This window comes from Neoarius graeffei, chromosome 4 (genome assembly GCF_027579695.1).
Source record: "Neoarius graeffei isolate fNeoGra1 chromosome 4, fNeoGra1.pri, whole genome shotgun sequence".
In the NCBI taxonomy this organism is placed as follows: Eukaryota; Metazoa; Chordata; class Actinopteri; order Siluriformes; family Ariidae; genus Neoarius; species Neoarius graeffei.
The window spans coordinates 63,302,345-63,320,390 of record NC_083572.1 but is presented as its reverse complement, the minus strand read 5'-3'; the positions used below and the strand labels follow the sequence as shown (position 1 = coordinate 63,320,390).

Genomic DNA, 18,046 nt, shown 5'->3' with positions numbered 1-18,046 from the left:
CGAAAGGGTTCACAAACTTTCAAACACCACTGACTATATATAGTCAGTGGTGCTTAAAAGTTTGTGAACCCTTTCAAACCCTTCCTCCATTGCCAACTTGGTATTCTGGAGAACAGTTGAAATAATCATGGCTGCGCTACAGTAAATCCATGCTGAAGCTCCACTTGTTTTGACAGTTTAAGGGCCCTCAGCTCTTGATGATGCCACTTCCTTTGGTCATGCAGGTCTCAGAGCAACTGAAGCTGCTCCTTTTCAATGTTCAGCAGCTTCCAGCTGTACTGACACTCTAGACCAGTTGTATTCTGGCTACATGCAGCCCGGGAGGGGGGTCAGCCAAGAGGGTCCAGGGAATGAGGAGGTAGCGGGGCCATGGGGGTGGGGAGGCACTGTGGTCTGGGTAGGAGGAGGAAAGTGATGGTATGGACCCATCCCACATGACGTCACGACAAATGCGGCTGCCATTTTGGACATGAACTACCAGTAGTCTACCACAGCCAACAACGAGGAACAACGGCGAAGCATCGAAAGGAATATAGCCATCAAAGAAAGTTTTTACTTTCAGCAAGACTTTCATCATGCCATTATATTGTTGTGCACCTGGATGTAGTAACCATCGACACATAAGGCAAGATTTATCATTTTATCGGATCCCGACAGATGCTGACCGACGGAGAAGATGGATGGTCTCTAAAATATTGGCAAAATGATGTTTATTGACATAGCAATCGTGTGTAATGGGAAGCATTTGCATATCCAAAGTGTTGTGTTTACATCAAAGATAAAATAAACCGATATGACAACGACTGCTGCTGCCAGGTTGGGGACACAAACTAGTAGAAAGGAAGTGTGCCAACAGTGCCAACACACTTCCTTTGTGGTCGATTCTGCTTTAAGGTAAGATGCATTTAATTATTCGTCTGCTGTGGGTTTGGAATCGGTAGCCTGACCGATTCGTTCATGTTTGTGGTGCCATTTGTTTGTTGACGCGTGTTGAAATGGAAGATTGGTTGTTGACATGATTTCCAGTGATGCTTTGGTGCTGCTGTGGATCAGATGTGTTGAGTAGCCTGACTGTTTTTTTTTCTTCTTGCGTGTGGTATCATTGTTGACGCGAGGTTGTTTTTTGAACATGCCAATGCAGACACGAGTTCCCCTGATGAGTTATGACTTCAGACGCGATGCATGTGTGGAGTCCGCGTGATATGTGCATAAGATAGGCTTCTCATGTGTTTGGAGATCTGCGCTCTGAGGCAAGCGCAAGCACCCCCCCCCCCCCCCCCCCCCCCCCCAAGGGAAGGGACCCCCCGAAAATATCGGCAAAGTTCGAACACTGGGTTGGAGAAAGTAATGGCAAATAGTGAGTGCACAAACCATAGAAGGTAAACTGTACACAGCGCCAGGGCAGTGTGATGGTATGTCTACTTTTAGATTGTGTTAGCTTATCAATGAACACACTCGTCACTCGACGAGTTTCACGTCTTTACGACGGATACTTAAATGTATGTTAGGTATTATTGTTGCAGTCTAAGCAGTCATTGTAGCAGCTAGATGAGCGAGAACCGAAAGGGTCTGTGCCATAAACCGTTATTTCTTCATGTCCAAAATGGCGGTCGCGTTTACGAAGGTCACGTGAGTGGGAAGGGTCAATAGATACCTCCTTCACATGCCAAATACCACTCAGCTGCATGGTGAATTACAAGAGACATTAAGCTCTTGATTGGGAAACAATGAAATGAGCGGGCACAGGGAAAACATTTTACTTAATTATTTAGCTTATTATTTGCTCATTCTTTCGTGTGAACATTTGTTCATTTAATTACAAAAACACTTGCAATAAAAAAAAATATATCATTGTCCAAAATTGTTCATCTCATCTCATTATCTCTAGTCGCTTTATCCTGTTCTACAGGATCGCAGGCAAGCTGGAGCCTATCCCAGCTGACTACGGGCGAAAGGCAGGGTACACCCTGGACCAGTTGCCAGGTCATCACAGGGCTGACACATAGACACATACAACCATTCACACTCACGGTCAATTTAAAGTCACCAGTTAACCTAACCTGCATGTCTTTGGACTGTGGGGGAAACCGGAGCACCCGGAGGAAACCCATGCGGACACGGGGAGAACATGCAAACTCCGCACAGAAAGGCCCTCGCCGGCCACAGGGCTCGAACCCGGACCTTCTTGCTGTGAGGCGACAGCGCTAACCACTACACCACCGTGCCGCCCCTCCAAAATTGTTAATAGTTTAAAATATTAATTACCACATTATATATGTAATGTTTAACGATTATGCAATATATTAACATATTTTAAACACTTTAAATTTAATTGTTTTTTGGTTAAAAATGAATGCCATGTGACCTCATCAAGGGGATTAAGCAACTACTAATGCCTTTAGTGAGAATGTGCATTGCAAAGAGGCTCTTCACACAAAGTTGCTCTTAAGAGACCTAATGAATGAGTTCAGGAAAGCCACGTACAAAGACAATGCTGGTTGCTTAAGAGTGTCTTTAAACTTGTTCTTTAGCCGTAAAGTGTAATGTTACTGGGAAACCAACCCCTGTCTGTGAAACATCCTGCATGTGCACATCAATTTCCTGGGCAATTGTTTCACTAGACTATACTTGTTCCAAATCAAATATTACCATACTAAACTAGTATGACACTACACCATGAGCTGCACGCATATGGTAGAGGAAGAGCACAGTACAACTCATGTTACAAAATCTTGTTCACAAGCAGCCTACAATTGCATTTTTCTCCTTAAATATCAAATGTCAAAATCTGACATCCAATAGCTTTAATAGTTAATTAAGACTGACCAATCACTAAAAGGGTAAAGTCAATATTGTACAGGACTAGGAGGAGTGTTTTTAAATTAACAATTTTATGGCATTTAAAGAATGCATTATTAAAACTGTTCTTGTCAGAATTTAAAATCTCACAAATATAATTTGCCAGAAATATTTGATAATTTCACCTTTAGTTCCAGTGCTTTGACTTGTTTTTCCTTCTTCATCAGCCTATTCTCTGAGCATTTATTCTGGAGAAATTTTGAGAAAGGTCTGGTAAATTGTTAAATGTATACAGCATGATTGAACACTCATCACAGGCAAGTAAATTCTATTCCATATGAGTGGCAGTCATGCAAAACAGCTATCCCTATGATTTGACCGAAATCATTTTGCTGCTTATCGCATCCTCTGAAACCTGTATTTGGATACATGAACTGAAAAATTCAGTATAACTTACCGATTTCCTCAACAGTCCCTGAATATTCTCATTCTCTTGATGTTGCTCCTCAATTTTTGCATTTAGTACCTCCAACTGCTTTCTGTATGCCATTAAAATAAGAAAACAATACTGTCAGAAAATGTAAGGTGATACTGCAGCTTAACTCTGGCATAACATAATTTTTGCTTCCATTGGTCTAATATTAGGACGATTACATATTTGAAGGTTGTGTATATAACTGTGGTTTTATGACTAAGTGGAGGATTGCCAAAGTGATTTTCTTAGGAACTACTGGAGTTTTCCTGTTTGCTCATTTCCCTGCTGAGTACCAATGGCAAAAGTTCATAACTGTGACCATGTGGCTTGCCAATAAAAGGTCTCCACTACATCACACTTGTATTCTGGCCATCCTCTTCAACTCGAGTGACCCAGGTGGCCTGGTGGTTATACATAACACATGTAACATGTTACATTCTATAACCTTACTATTGAGCATAATAATCATGTAACATTCTGATGATGCTCCCAACTGAAGGTGACAATCCCCTCCACACACAGCACACGGACTGTAATGAACCACCATTCAGTCAGTAAAATCTGGTGAAGGTAGACAGTCAGCTCCATGTCACCTCTTCACAAATGTGAAAGTGACACTCTTCTTAGTGGCACACTTTTATGGTGCTCCTCAAATACACAAACAACTGGTCTGTGACCCTCCAGCTGGGCCTTTACTGGACACAGGGCTGGTCTAGGCACATTTTCATCTGCCACAGCAGCTATGTTGATAGGCTTATTAATTAACTCTTTACACCCTAAGGATACTTGTAAGCAATTTCTCTCTGAATGACATAGCAACAACACAGATTTATTATTCTGGAACTTTATGATGAGAATCTACTTCTTAATTCTAACTGACAGAAATGTATACTGATCAGGTTTAAAGATTTTCAGGCAATGAAGCGGTTCACAAAATACATTTATATAGGTATGTGTTCAATGGAATCTTCCAAAAAATATTCTTCTTAGGAATGGGACAGTACTGTGCAAAAGTTAGAGACCACCCTTTTGTTTTCAGTCAAATGGCCATTCAGTAATTATGTTTAATTATTTGGTTGCAAACAATAATGAAGTGAAAATGTAAAAATAAATAAATAAATAAATAAAGTCGGGGCGGCACGGTGGTGTAGTGGTTAGCACTGTCGCCTCACAGTAAGAAGGTCTGGGTTCAAGCCCCATGGCCGACGAGGGCCTTTCTGTGCGGAGTTTCCATGTTCTCCCCGTGGGTTTCCTCCGGGTGCTCCGGTTTCCCCCACAGTCCAAAGACATGCAGGTTAGGTTAACTGGTGACTCTAAATTGACCGTAGGTGTGAATGTGAGTGTGAATGGTTGTCTGTCTCTATGTGTCAGCCCTGTGATGACCTGGTGACTTGTCCAGGGTGTACCCCGCCTTTCGCCCGTAGTCACCAGGATCTGGTCTTCCCAGGCAGTCTCCTGTCCCAGTAATAACCAGCTTTTGAGGTGCATGGGTGCGGTGCCGATCTCCGTTTCAGTAGCCCTCAGCCTCTCGCCTATTATATAGCTAGGGTTACAGTGGGGGACTAGTCCTCTGGTAACCACGAGAGGTTGAAGTGAAAATGTACAGTACATTAATTTTATTTTCAGTCAAACAGCTATGCAGTACTTATTTATACAGGCCAATAATAAAGGTCAATATTACAAATACAATATTTACAGATTTCATACTGTTTTTACTGTGGAAGTCCTTTGTGTGATTTTTTTTATTCAATACATTTTCCTTTCATGCTTGTCATTTCATTATTCTTACTGATCATAAATTTGAAGGAAATAGTACTGTTTACAACTATTAATATTTCTAATTTATATAGAAATCTAGGGTATTTAGTTAGCCGATCCTAGCTAAAACTTAAGCACTATCAGCAGGCTGTCAGTACTCTTCACCAGGATGGACTTATTGGACAACTTTAGATGTGTGTGTTTGTATGCAAGGCAATTGTACATGGATGAATTCTGCATTGCACTGTTGCTGCTCACAGCTATTTCTTTTTACTCATGCCAACTCCACTTAATGTCTTTGTTGTAAAGGAACCCATTCTTCCTAATGTAGAGGGCTGATTCTCTGAACCTTCTGCCCATTTCTGTTCCTGCTGTGGCAGTTGGTAAGGTTTATAAGTTAGTGTGGCAGTGGGGGCATGGCCAAGCGTCAGTTTGGGAATGGAGGGCGGGGTCAGGGAAGGTGAGTGGCCAAGTCATTACACCTGGTGTCAACTGTGTGTGTGTGTTTGGTGCAGGGATGGTGGAGCATAAAAGGAGGGGGCGAGCAGAGAAGAGGTCTCTCCCGACCAGAACGTGTGTGTGTGTGTGTCTGTCTGTCTGTCTGTCTGTGTGGCATGTGTGTGTGGCTCAAAATCCAAGAAAAGAAGGAAAATAAAGTGTGTGTGTGAAATCAACTCCTGCCTGCCATGCTTCTGTGCTCCACCCACATCAGGGATCGGTTACAGTGGTGCTGAAACCCAGGACTACAGAAGGGAACCACCACATGGAGTCCTCCCCATTCAAAGAGCTCATCCATGCCCTTGCTACCGCCCAGTAGAACCAGCATCAAGCGCTGACCGCCTTCCGGAAGGAGCTAGAGCAACGCTTTGAAGCCTTGATGCTGGCCCAGCAGGAAGATTGCCAGGTGTTCCAGCATCTGCTCGCATTGGCAGGGGTTTCGACCGTCACCATAGCAGGCACCCTCATAAAGATGGGCCCGCAGGATGATCTGGAAGCGTTCTTCGCCCTCTTTGAGCAAGTGGCCGAAACATGGGGGTGGCCACTTAAGCAGCGCGCACGCGCCTCCTCCTGCTTCTGACTGGCAAGGCACAGCTCGCAGCACAGCAGCTCCCTGCCGACAGCCAACTGATGTACGCCGACCTGAAGAAAGCCATCCTGCATCGTGTCGGCCGCTCCCCGGAACAACATCACCAGCGCTTCCGGACGCTGGTGTTGGAGGAGGTGGGCCGGCTGTTCGCATTTGGCCAGCAACTCCGGGACGCCTGCCAGCAGTGGCTGAGGGTGGAAGACCATGACGCCAACAAGATCATCGATCTGGTGGCACTGGAACAGTTCATCTCTCGACTTACGGAAGGAATGGCAGAATGGATCCAGTGCCATCGCTTGGTGTCACTAGAACGAGCCATCGAGTTGGCGGAGGACCATCTGGAGGCTGTTCCGATGGGAGGCGGACAAGGCACCTCTCCTCGTTTCCTGTCTCTCTCTCTCTTCTCCACCCCGTTCCCCCACCGCAGAGGCAGCAGCCGGCTCCTCCCCAGCCGGCCCATTGCACCCGTGGTGTCCTCCCATCTCCCTCTTCTGTACCTGTGTCTTCTCCACCTCAGGTGAGTGATGCCCATAATGCCGGCAAAGCCTGGGCCGGTGTGCTGGCGCGGCGGGGAGCCGGAGCATCATCAAAGTCAGGGCTCTGCAACGGAGGTGGGAGCTGTGATTCGGATCCCCGATGCACCAGAAACTGCCCCTGATCAGGCCAGAACGTATCGCATACCGGTAAGCATTCAAGGGGGTACATATCACGCGTTGGTGGATTCCGGTTGCAATCAGACCTCAATTCACCAAAGCCTGGTACAAGGTGAGGCATTGGGGAGAGCACAAGTGGTGAAGATGTTGTGTGTGCACATGGATGTTCACAATTATCCTCTAATGTCTGTCCATATTCTATTCCGGGGCCAAACAAATAGAATTAAGGTGGCGGTTAATTCTTGTCTCACCCACGCACTGATTTTGGGGACTGATTGGCCAGGGTTTAAAGAACTGATGGAACACATAGTGAGAGGTGGGTCCTGCATTAATACATCATGGGAAGATCCCAGTGTGGCATTGACTAGGGAGCTGTCACAGACCCGTCCAGGTCAGCACCACATCAGGGCGATATGAGGCATGAGGAGCAGCTCAGCCCCTCCTCTCTCTCTCTTGGGGATTCCCTTGAGGATTTCCCATTAGAGCAGTCACGAGACGAGACTCTGTTGCCCCTTTTCCACAAAAGCAGTTCCAGGGCTGGTTCGGGGCCAGTGCTTAGTTTGGAACCGGGTTTTCTGTTTCCACTGACAAAGAACTGGCTCTGGGGCCAGAAAAAACGGTTCCAGGCTAGCACCAGCTCTCTGCTGGGCCAGAGGAAAGAACCGCTTACGTCAGCGGGGAGGGAGTTGTTAAGACCAACAACAATAACAAGACCATGAAAGATCGCCATTTTTAAGCGGCGAGAAGCAGCAGCTGTACAAACGCGAAGTCATCATTATTATTATTATTATTATTATTATTATTGTTGCTGCTGCTTTTTCCGTGTTGTTTTTGCTTCGATATTCGCGCCAAGGTTTATGCAAACGTAGTGACGTAACTGACGTATACAGTGATGTAATGACGTATACAGCGATGTAACTGACATATACAGTGACGTAATGATGTGGCTTCCCTTAGCACCGCGAGCTATGGAAAAGCATACTGGTTCTCAGCTGGCTCGCAAGTTGAACGAGTTGTGAACCAGCACAAGCACTGGCCCCAAACCAGCCCTGGAACTGATTTTGTGGAAAAGGGGTATGTGTGGCAGCGGGGCGTGGTCAAGCGCCGGTCTGTGACCGGAGGGCGGAGTCAGGGAAGGTAAGTGGCAGAATCACTACACCTGATGTCAATTAACCTGTGTTTGTGTGTCTTCCCAGTGACTGCGCCCTATATAAAGAGAGAGAGAGCAGGGGAAGTGAGCTCTCTCCTGAACGAGACGACTTGTGTGTGTGTATGACTGGGAGAGTAATTTGTGTCTGAAAAGAACAAATAAACTAAGTTATGGAACTTTATTCTGGCCTGCCGTCTTTCTGTGCTCCTCCCCCTCCTACGAACTGCTACAGTGGTGCTGAAACCCGGGAAGGAGCACAGGAAAAGAACAGCCCCATGGAGTCCTCCCCCTTCGCAGACCTGGTCCACACCCTCGCCACGGCCCAGCAGAGCCAGAACCAGGTGCTAGTCACCCTCCGGAAGGAGCAAGAGTGCCGGTTCAAGGCCCTGGTGCTGGCGCAGCAGGAAGATCGACAAGCATTCTGGCACCTCCTCGCGTTGGCGGGGTCCACCATCTCCACCGCCGCGGGCCCTTCTTCCCTTACCCTAACTAAGATGTGCCTGCAGGACGACCCCGAGGCCTTCCTCACGCTCTTCGAGCATGCAGCAGAGGCCTCGGGCTGGCCGGTGGAACAGCGAGCAGTGCGCCTCCTCCCCCTGCTAACGGGCGAGGCGCAGCTGGCCGCGCTACAGCTCCCCGCCGACCGCCGGCTGGCCTACGTGGACCTTTGCCGGGCCGTCCTCCAGCGGGTGGGGCACACCCCCGAACAACAGCGACAGCGCTTCCGCGCTCTGTGTCTGGAGGAAGTTGGCCGGCCATTCGCGTTTGGCCAGCAGCTCCGGGATGCCTGCTGGCGGTGGTTGAGGACCGACAACCGCGACGCCGAGGGAATCCTCGATCAGGTGGTGCTGGAGCAGTTCATCGGCCGCCTGCCAGAGGGAACCGAGGAGTGGGTCCAGTGCCACCGCCCGGCATCGCTGGATCAGGCCATCGAGTTGGCGGAGGACCATTTGGCGGCTGTTCTGACAGCAGGACAGCGGACATCCTCTTCTCTCCTCTCTCTCTCTCCCCCTCTCTCCTCCTGTGTCTCGTCCTCGCCCTGTTCCTCCACCGCGGAGGCGGGGGCTGGCCCCACCCCAGCCGGCTCATCGCACCCGCGGTGCCCTCCTGTTTTTCCCTTCTGTTTCTGTCTCTCGCCCCCCCCTCAGGTGAGTGAGCCCCAGGGCGGCGATGCAGAGAGGAAGCCCAGGCCGATTTGCTGGCGCTGTGGGGAGCCGGGCCACCTCCAACAGCAGTGTTCGGCAATGGAAGAGGGCGCGGTGGTTCGGATCCCCGACACGCCAGGAGCTGCCCTCGATCAGGCTGGAGCGTATCGCATACCGGTGAGTATCCAAGGAGATACACATCAGGCGTTGGTGGATTCTGGTTGTAATCAGACCTCAATTCACCAAAGCCTGGTGCAAGACGAGGCATTGGGGGGAGCACAGGGGGTGAAGGTGTTGTGTGTGCACGGGGATGTTCACAGCTACCCTTTGGTGTCGGTCCACATTTTCTTCCGAGGGGAAAAATTTAGAGTAAAGGCCGCGGTTAATCCTCGCCTCACCCACACGATAATTTTGGGGACTGATTGGCCGGGATTCGGGGAGTTGATGAGTCATTTAGTGAAGAGTGGGTCCTGCCGTAGTTTCGCAGGGGGAGGTCCCGGTGTCGCTTTGGCGGGAGCAGCTGTCACAGAGCCGTCTACGTCATCTCCGCGTCCGAGTGAGGAGCTGCAGGCTCCTCCTCCGTCTCTCGGGGAATCCCTCGCGGATTTCCCGTTAGAGCAGTCGCGAGACGAGACTCTGTGGCATGTGTTTGACCAAGTGAGAGTAATTGATGGTCAAACGCTCCCGCTGAACGCCACCCTGTCCTTCCCCTATTTTTCTATTATGAAAGATAGATTATACCGAGTGACGCAGGACACTCAGACGAAAGAGCAAATCACACAGCTTTTGATTCCAAAAAGCGGCCGGGAATTGGTATTCCAGGCGGCTCACTTTAATCCCATGGCTGGACACTTAGGGCAGGATAAAACACTAGCCTGAATAATGGCCCGGTTCTACTGGCCAGGGATTCGTGGCGATGTCCGTAGGTGGTGTACGGCGTGCCGCGAATGCCAGTTAGTAAATCCAGCGGCCATTCCAAAAGCGCCTTTGCGCCCTCTACCATTAATCGAGACCCCGTTCGAAAGAATTGGGATGGATCTAATCGGGCCATTAGATCGGTCAACACGAGGTACCACTTTACATTAGTTCTGGTGGACTATGCAATGCGATACCTGGAAGCAGTGCCTCTCCGCAATATCTTAGCATGCAGTATTGCGGAGGCACTCTTCCGCGTCATCTCCCGAGTTGGAATCCCGAAAGAGATTCTGACTGACTAAGGCACCTCGTTTATGTCATATACACTAAAGGAACTGTATAGGTTGTTGGGTATTAAGCCAATCCGCACCAGTGTGTATCACCCACAAACGGATGGTTTAGTTGAACGGTTCAATCGCACCCTCAAGAATATAATTAAAAAATTCATAAGTGAGGACGCACGTAATTGGGATAAGTGGCTCGAACCCTTGTTGTTTTCAGTGCGAGAGGTCCCCCAAGCCTCCATGGGGTTCTCCCCGTTCGAATTATTATATGAACGTAAGCCGCGTGGCATTCTAGATATGCTGCGAGAAAATTGGGAGGAGGGACCTTCACCAAGTAAAAACGAAATTCAATACGTTATTGATCTGCACGTAAAACTCCACACACTCACACACCTTACCCAGGAGAATTTGCGGCAGGCCCAAGAACGGCAAACCCGCCTGTACGACAAGGGTACGCGCCTTAGGGAGTTCGCACCGGGAGATAAAGTACTCGTACTGTTGCCACATCGAGCTCCAAATTGATCGCCAAGTGGCAAGGACCCTTTGAGGTCACACGGCGAGTCGGGGACGTTGACTACAAGGTGAGGCGAACGGACAGGGGTGGGGCGCTACAGATTTACCACCTCAATCTTCTCAAACTCTGGAATGAGGAGGTCCCCGTGGCGTTGGTGTCGGTGGTTCCGGAGAAGGCGGAGCTGGGGCTGGAGGTTCAAAAGGGAGCATTGGCATCGCGTACCTCTCCGGTCCCCTGTGGAGACCACCTCTCCCCGACCCAACTTGCGGAGGTCGCCCAGTTGCAGACCGAGTTTTCGGACGTGTTCTCGCCCCTGCCCGGCCACACTGACCTCATAGAGCACCACATTGAGATGCCCCCGGGGGTGGTAGTGCGCAGCCGCCCTTACCGGCTACCCGAACACAAGAAAAAAGTGGTTCGGGAAGAACGCGAGGCCATGCTCGAAATGGGCATCGTCGAGGAGTCCCACAGTGACTGGAGCAGCCTGGTGGTCTTGGTACCCAAGGCCGACGGGTCGGTCCGGTTCTGTGTAGATTATAGAAAAGTCAACGCGGTGTCTAAATTCGACGCGTACCCAATGCCTCGTATTGATGAGTTGCTCGATTGACTAGGCACGGCTCGCTTTTACTTGACACTGGATTTAACAAAGGGTTATTGGCAGATCCCCTTGACTCCATTATCCCAAGAAAAAACGGCCTTTTCCACACCGTTCGGCTTACACCAGTTTGTCACACTTCCTTTTGGGCTGTTTGGGGCGCCCGCTACGTTTCAGCGGCTGATGGATAGGGTCCTCCGCCCCCACGCCACCTATGCGGCCGCATACCTCGACGACATCATTATTTATAGTAATGACTGGCAGCGGCACTTACAACACCTGAGGGCCATCCTTAGGTCGCTGAGGCGAGCGGGTCTCACAGCCAACCCAAAGAAGTGTGCGATCGGGCGGGTGGAAGTACGGTATCTGGGCTTCCACTTGGGCAACGGGCAGGTGCGTCTCCAAATTAACAAGACAGCAGCAATTGCGGCCTGCCCGAGGCCCAAGACCAAAAAGGGGGCAAGACAGTTCCTGGGGCTGGCTGGCTACTATCGTAGGTTTATACCTAATTATTCGGACGTCACCAGCCTGCTGACTGATCTCACTAAAAAGGGGGCACCAGATCCGGTCCAGTGGACAGAGCAGTGCCAGCGGGCTTTCTCTGAGGTAAAGGCTGCACTGTGCGGGGGGCTACTGTTACACTCCCCTGACTTTTCTCTCCCTTTTATGTTACAGACGGATGCGTCGGACAGAGGGCTGGGGGCCGTTTTGTCCCAGGAGGTGGAGGGGGAGGACCTTCCAGTGCTGTACATCAGCAAAAAGCTGTCAGTACGCGATGGGCGCTACAGCACGATCGAAAAGGAGTGCCTCGCCATCAAGTGGGCGGTCCTCACCCTCTGCTACTACCTGCTGGGACGCCCTTTCACCCTCTGTTCAGACCACGCGCCCCTCCAGTGGCTCCACCGCATGAAGGATGCCAACGCGCGGATAACCCGTTGGTATCTGGTACTCCAACCCTTTAACTTCAAGGTGATCCACAGGCCGGGGGCGCAGATGGTCGTGGCGGACTTTCTCTCCCGTCGGGGGGGGAGTCGGCTGCAGGTCGGACGGCTGCCCGGCCTGAGTCGGGTGGTGGGGGTATGTGGCAGCGGGGGCGTGGTCAAGCGCCGGTCTGTGACCGGAGGGCGGAGTCAGGGAAGGTAAGTGGCAGAATCACGACACCTGATGTCAATTAACCTGTGTTTGTGTGTCTTCCTAGTGACCATGCCCTATATAAAGAGAGAGAGAGCAGAGGAAGTGAGCTCTCTCCTGAACGAGACGACTTGTGTGTGTGTATGACTGGGAGAGTAATTTGTGTCTGAAAAGAATAAATAAACTAAGTTATGGAACTTTATTCTGGCCTGCTGTCTTTCTGTGCTCCTCCCCCTCCTACGAACTGCTACACTCGGCATCATGCGTTTGACCAAGTGAGAGCAATCGATGGTCAAACTCTCCAGCTATATGCAACACTGGCCTTTCCATATTTAGCTATTATTAAGGATAGATTGTACTGAGCGACACAGGACACTCAAACCGGTGAACAGATAACCCAGTTGTTGATCCCAAAGAGCCGTAGGGAACTCATATTCCATGCAGCTCACTTTAATCCCATGGCTGGACACTTGGGGCAGGATAAAACACAAGCCTGAATAATGGCCCGGTTCTATTGGTCAGGTATTCGCGGGGATGTCCGTCAGTGGTGTACGGCATGCCATGAATGCCAGTTAGTAAATCCCGTGGCCACTCCAAAAGCGCCTTTGCGCCCTCTCTCTCTATTCGAGATCCCTTTGGAGAGAATTGGTATGGATCTTGTCGGGTCATTACATCGCTCAGCATGGGGATATTGCTTTATTTTAGTTCTAATGGACTATGCAATGCGATATCCGGAAGCGGTGCCTCTCCGCAATATCTGTGCTTGCAGTATTGCGGAAGCGCTCTTCCATATTATCTCTCAGGTTGGGATTCTGAAAGAAATCCTGACAGACTAAGGCACTAGATTTATGTCATGCACACTGCACGAACTGTATGGGTTATTGGGAATTAAGTCTATCTGCACCAGTGTCTAATCACCCACAAATGGATGGCTTAGTGGAATGGTTTAATCAAACACTCAAAAACTTAATTCAGAAATTTGTAAGTGAGGATGTACATAATTGGGACAAATGGCTCAAGCCCCTGTTATATGCAGTACTAGAGGTCCTGTAAGCCACCACAGGTTTCTCACTGTTTGAGTTATTATATGGGCATAAGCCACGTGGCATTTTGGACGTGCTACGAGAAAATTGGGAGGATCGACCATCACCTAGCAAGAACGAAATTCAATATGTTCTCGACCTGTGCGCAAAACTCCACACCCTCACGAACTTAACCCAGGAGAATTTACGGCAGGCACAAGAACGTCAAATCTGGCTGTATGATGGGGCACACGCCTTAGAGTGTTCACACCGGGAGACAAAGTGCTTGTATTATTGCCCACGTCAAGCTCCAAATTAATCGCCAAATGATAAGGGCCCTTTGAGATCACACGGTGAGTTGGGGATGTTGACTATGAGGTGAGGTGAACGGATGGGGTGGGGCACTGCAAATTTACCACCTCAACCTGTTAAAATGCTGGAATGAGGGGGTCCCCATGGCGTTGGCGTCGGTAGTTCCTGAGAAGGCGGAGCTGTGGCCGGAGGTAAAAAAAAAATGAAAAAGTCACATCTCAAACCACTCCAGTCCCTTGTGGAGACCACCTCTCACTGGCATAACTCACAGAGGTGGCCAAGTTGCAGAAGGAATTTTCCGACGTGTTCTTGCCCCTTCCCGGCTGCACCCACCTCATAGAACACCACATTGAGACGCCCCCGGGGGTGGTGGCACGTAGCCACCCTTACCGCTTGCCCGAACGCGCACACACACAAAAAGGGTGGTTAGGGATGAACTCAAGGCCATGCTTGAAATGGGCATAATCGAGGAGTCCCACAGTGATTGGAGCAGCCCAGTGGTCCTGGTTCCCAAAACCGAGGGGTCGGTCCGGTTCTGTGTGGACTATAGAAAAGTCAATGCGGTGTCTAAATTTGATGCATACCTAATGCCTCGTATTGATGAGTTGCTCGATCGGTTAGGCGCTGCTCGCTTTTATTCGACACAGGACCTAACGAAGGGATATTGGCAGATCCCCTTGACTCCTCTATCCCGAGAGAAAACGGCCTTTTCCACACCGTTTGGATTACACCAATTTGTCACACTTCCTTTTGGGTTATTTGGGGCGCCTGCTATGTTCCAGCGGCTCATGGACAAGATCCTCTGTCCTCACGCTGCCGCGTACCTTGATGACAATCATTTATAGCAATGATTGGCCGTGGCATCTGGAACACTTTAGGGCTGTCCTAGAGTCACTGAGATGTGCAATTGGGTGGGTGGAAGTACAGTATCTGGGTTTCCACTTGGGTCATGGGCAGGTGCGTCCCCAAATTAACAAGACTGCAGCAATTGCGGCTTGCCTGAGGCCCAAGACCAAAAAGGGGGTGAGACAGTTCCTGGGGCTGGCTGGCTATGATCATCGGTTCATACCTAATTATTTGGACGTCACCAGCCCGCTGACTGAGCTCACTAAAACGGGAGCACCAGATCCCGTCCAGTGGACGGAGCAATGCCAACAGGCTTTCACTAGGGTAAAAGCTGCACTGTGTGGGGGGCCACTTTTACACTCCCCTGACTTCTCTCTCTTCTTTATTTTACAGACGGACACATCAGACAGAGGGCTGGGGGCCATTTTGTCTCAGAAGATGGAGGGCGAGGAGCATCCTGTGCTGTACATCAGCTGCAAGCTCTTGATGCGTGAAAGCAAGTACAGCACCAGTGAAAAGGAGTGCTTGGCCATCAAGTGGGTGGTCCTCACCCTCTGATACTACCTGCTGGGGCGCTCTTTCACCCTCTGTTCAGATCACGGGCCCCTCCAGTGGCTCCACCGCATGAAGGATGCAAATGCGTGGATCACCCGTTGGTATCTCACCCTCCGGTCATTTAAGTTCAAGGTGGTCCACAGGCCAGGTGATGGTGAACTTCCTGTCCTGTCAGTGGGGGGAATCCGCTGCAGGCCAGATGGCTCCCCAACCTGAGTCAGGCGGTGGGGGTATGTGGCAGCGGGGGCATGGCCAAGCGTCAGTTTGTGAATGGAGGGTGGGGTGTGAGTAACAAGCGAGTAAAGCTGAAAAGCCAAGCAAAGAAGGAAAATAAAGACTGTGTGTGAAATCAACTCCCGCCTGCCATTCTTCTGTGCTCCACCCACATCAGGGATCGGTTACAGTTAGTTTCATGGTGTTATGAATTTAAGAATTCATAAAATGCTGCTACACACTGACCATATATGTGTTTTAAAAACACTGTCAACTGTGGTGAGAACAGAAATACATAAAACAGCAGAATGACCATAAAATAAGGTGTGTACCAATGTACAATCCTCTGACAGTGGAGATTTAAAAATAAAATTAGAAAGAAATAAGCACTATACATAGTATCTTCAATCAACTTGCTCAAACCCTTTACAAGACAGAAATGGGAAAAAGATGAGCATGAAGTAGCAGGACCTTTAATAATCTTCCCACATGGGGACCAATTTTCTTTTGTTCAAAAAAAATGAAAAGAACTACAGAGAGTGAACAGGTACAAAGCACTACTGTATATTTAAAGAGAGTCATAAAATCAGTTTAAGGCACCTAGCAATTAGTATTTGTTCAGTAGGGCTGGGCAATATGACAATATATGAATATCGTGATAAATTATGCAACAATATACTTTTCTGTAGGTATTATGATACCCTTTTGTTCCTTTTTTAATGCAGTGGTGCTTGAAAGTTTGTGAACCCTTAAGAATTTTCTATATTTCTGCATAAATATGACCTAAAACATCATCAGATTTTCACACAAGTCCTAAAAGTAGATAAGGAGAACTCAGTTAAACAAATGAGACAAAAATATTATACTTGGTCATTTGTTTATTGAGGAAAATGATCCAATATTACATATCTGTGAGTGGCAAAAGTATGTGAACCTCTAGGATTAGCAGTTAATTTGAAGGTGAAATTAGAGTCAGGTGTTTTCAATCAATGGGATGACAATCAGGTGTGAGTGGGCACCCTGTTTTATTTAGAGAACAGGGATCTATCAAAGTCTGATCTTTTCAACACGTGTTTGTGGAAGTGTATCATGGCACAAACAAAGGAGATTTCTGAGGATCTCAGAAAAAGCGTTGTTGATACTCATCAGGCTGAAAAAGATTACAAAACCATCTCTAAAGTGTTTGGACTCCACCAATCCACAGTCAGACAGATTGTGTACAAATGGAGGAAATTCAAGACCATTGTTACCCTCCCCAGGAGTGGTCGACCAACAAAGATCACTCCAAGAGCAAGGGGTGAAATAGTCAGCGAGGTCACAAAGGACCCCAGGGTAACTTCTAAGCAACTGAAGGCCTCTCTCACATTGGCTAATGTTAATGTTCATGAGTCCACCATCAGGAGAACACTGAACAACAATGGTGTGCATGGCAAGGTTGCAAGGAGAAAGCCACTGCTCTCCAAAAAGAACATTGCTGCTCGTCTGCAGTTTGCTAAAGATCACGTGGACAAGCCAGAAGGTTATTGAAAAAATGTTCTGTGGACGGATGACACCAAAATAGAACTTTTTGGTTTAAATGAGAAATGCTATGTTTGGAGAAAGGAAAACACTGCTTTCCAGCATAAGAATCTTATCCCATTTGTGAAACATGGTGGTGGTAGTATCATGGTTTGGGCCTGTTTTGCTGTATCTGGGCCAGGATGGCTTGCCATCATTGATGGAACAATGAATTCTGAATTATACCAGCAAATTCAAAAGGAAAATGTCAGGACATATGTCCATGAACTGAATCTCAAGAGAAGGTGTGTCATGAAGCAAGACAATGACCCTAAGCACACAAGTCGTTCTACCAAATGATGGTTAAAGAAGAATAAAGTTAATGTTTTGGAATGGCCAAGTCAAAGTCCTGGCCTTAATCCCATTGAAATGTTGTGGAAGGACCTGAAGCAGCAGTTCATGTGAGGAAACCCCCCAACATCCCAGAGTTGAAGCTGTTCTGTATGGAGGAATGGGCTAAAATTCCTCCAAGCCAGTGTGCAAGACTGATCGACAGTTACCAGACACATTTAGTTGCAGTTATTGCTGCACAAGGGGGTCACACCAGATACTGAAAACAAAGGTTCACATACTTTTGCCACTGATGTAATATTGGATCATTTTCCGGAATAAACAAATGACCAAGTATAATATTTTTGTCTCATTTGTTTAACTGGGTTCTCTTTATCTACTTTTAGGACTTGTGTGAAAATCTGATGATGTTTTAGGTCATATTTATGCAGAAATATAGAAAATTTTAAAGGGTTCCCAAACTTTTAAGCACCACTGTAGCAATGACACTGATTGGAAGCAGCTGACCTTATTTGTACTTACAAATGGTAAAAAGTTTGTGCATCACACTTATAAGTGTTTTTTAAATTTATCTAAATAATTTATTCTTCCTATTATTAAAAGTATTAGCATCTATTTGTTTATTTCTTAATCTCATTATCTCTAGCTGCTTTATCCTGTTCTACAGGGTCGCAGGCAAGCTGGAGCCTATCCCAGCTGACTACGGGCAAGAGGCGGGGTACACCCTGGACAAGTCGCCAGGTC

At 48.3% G+C, this 18,046-nt stretch overlaps 1 protein-coding gene across 1 annotated transcript in view; it reads right to left on the bottom strand.

The window, feature by feature from the left end:
* Window positions 1–18,046, bottom strand: part of LOC132885129 (synaptonemal complex protein 1-like) — a 123,674-nt gene that overhangs the window by 11,478 nt on the left and 94,150 nt on the right. The window contains exons 20-21 of the mRNA XM_060919461.1: window positions 3,257–3,338; window positions 2,985–3,047 (exon numbers count right to left, since the gene is read on the bottom strand). Of these exons, the coding sequence (XP_060775444.1) occupies window positions 2,985–3,047; window positions 3,257–3,338 (145 nt within the window). The remainder of the gene's footprint in view (window positions 1–2,984; window positions 3,048–3,256; window positions 3,339–18,046) is intronic.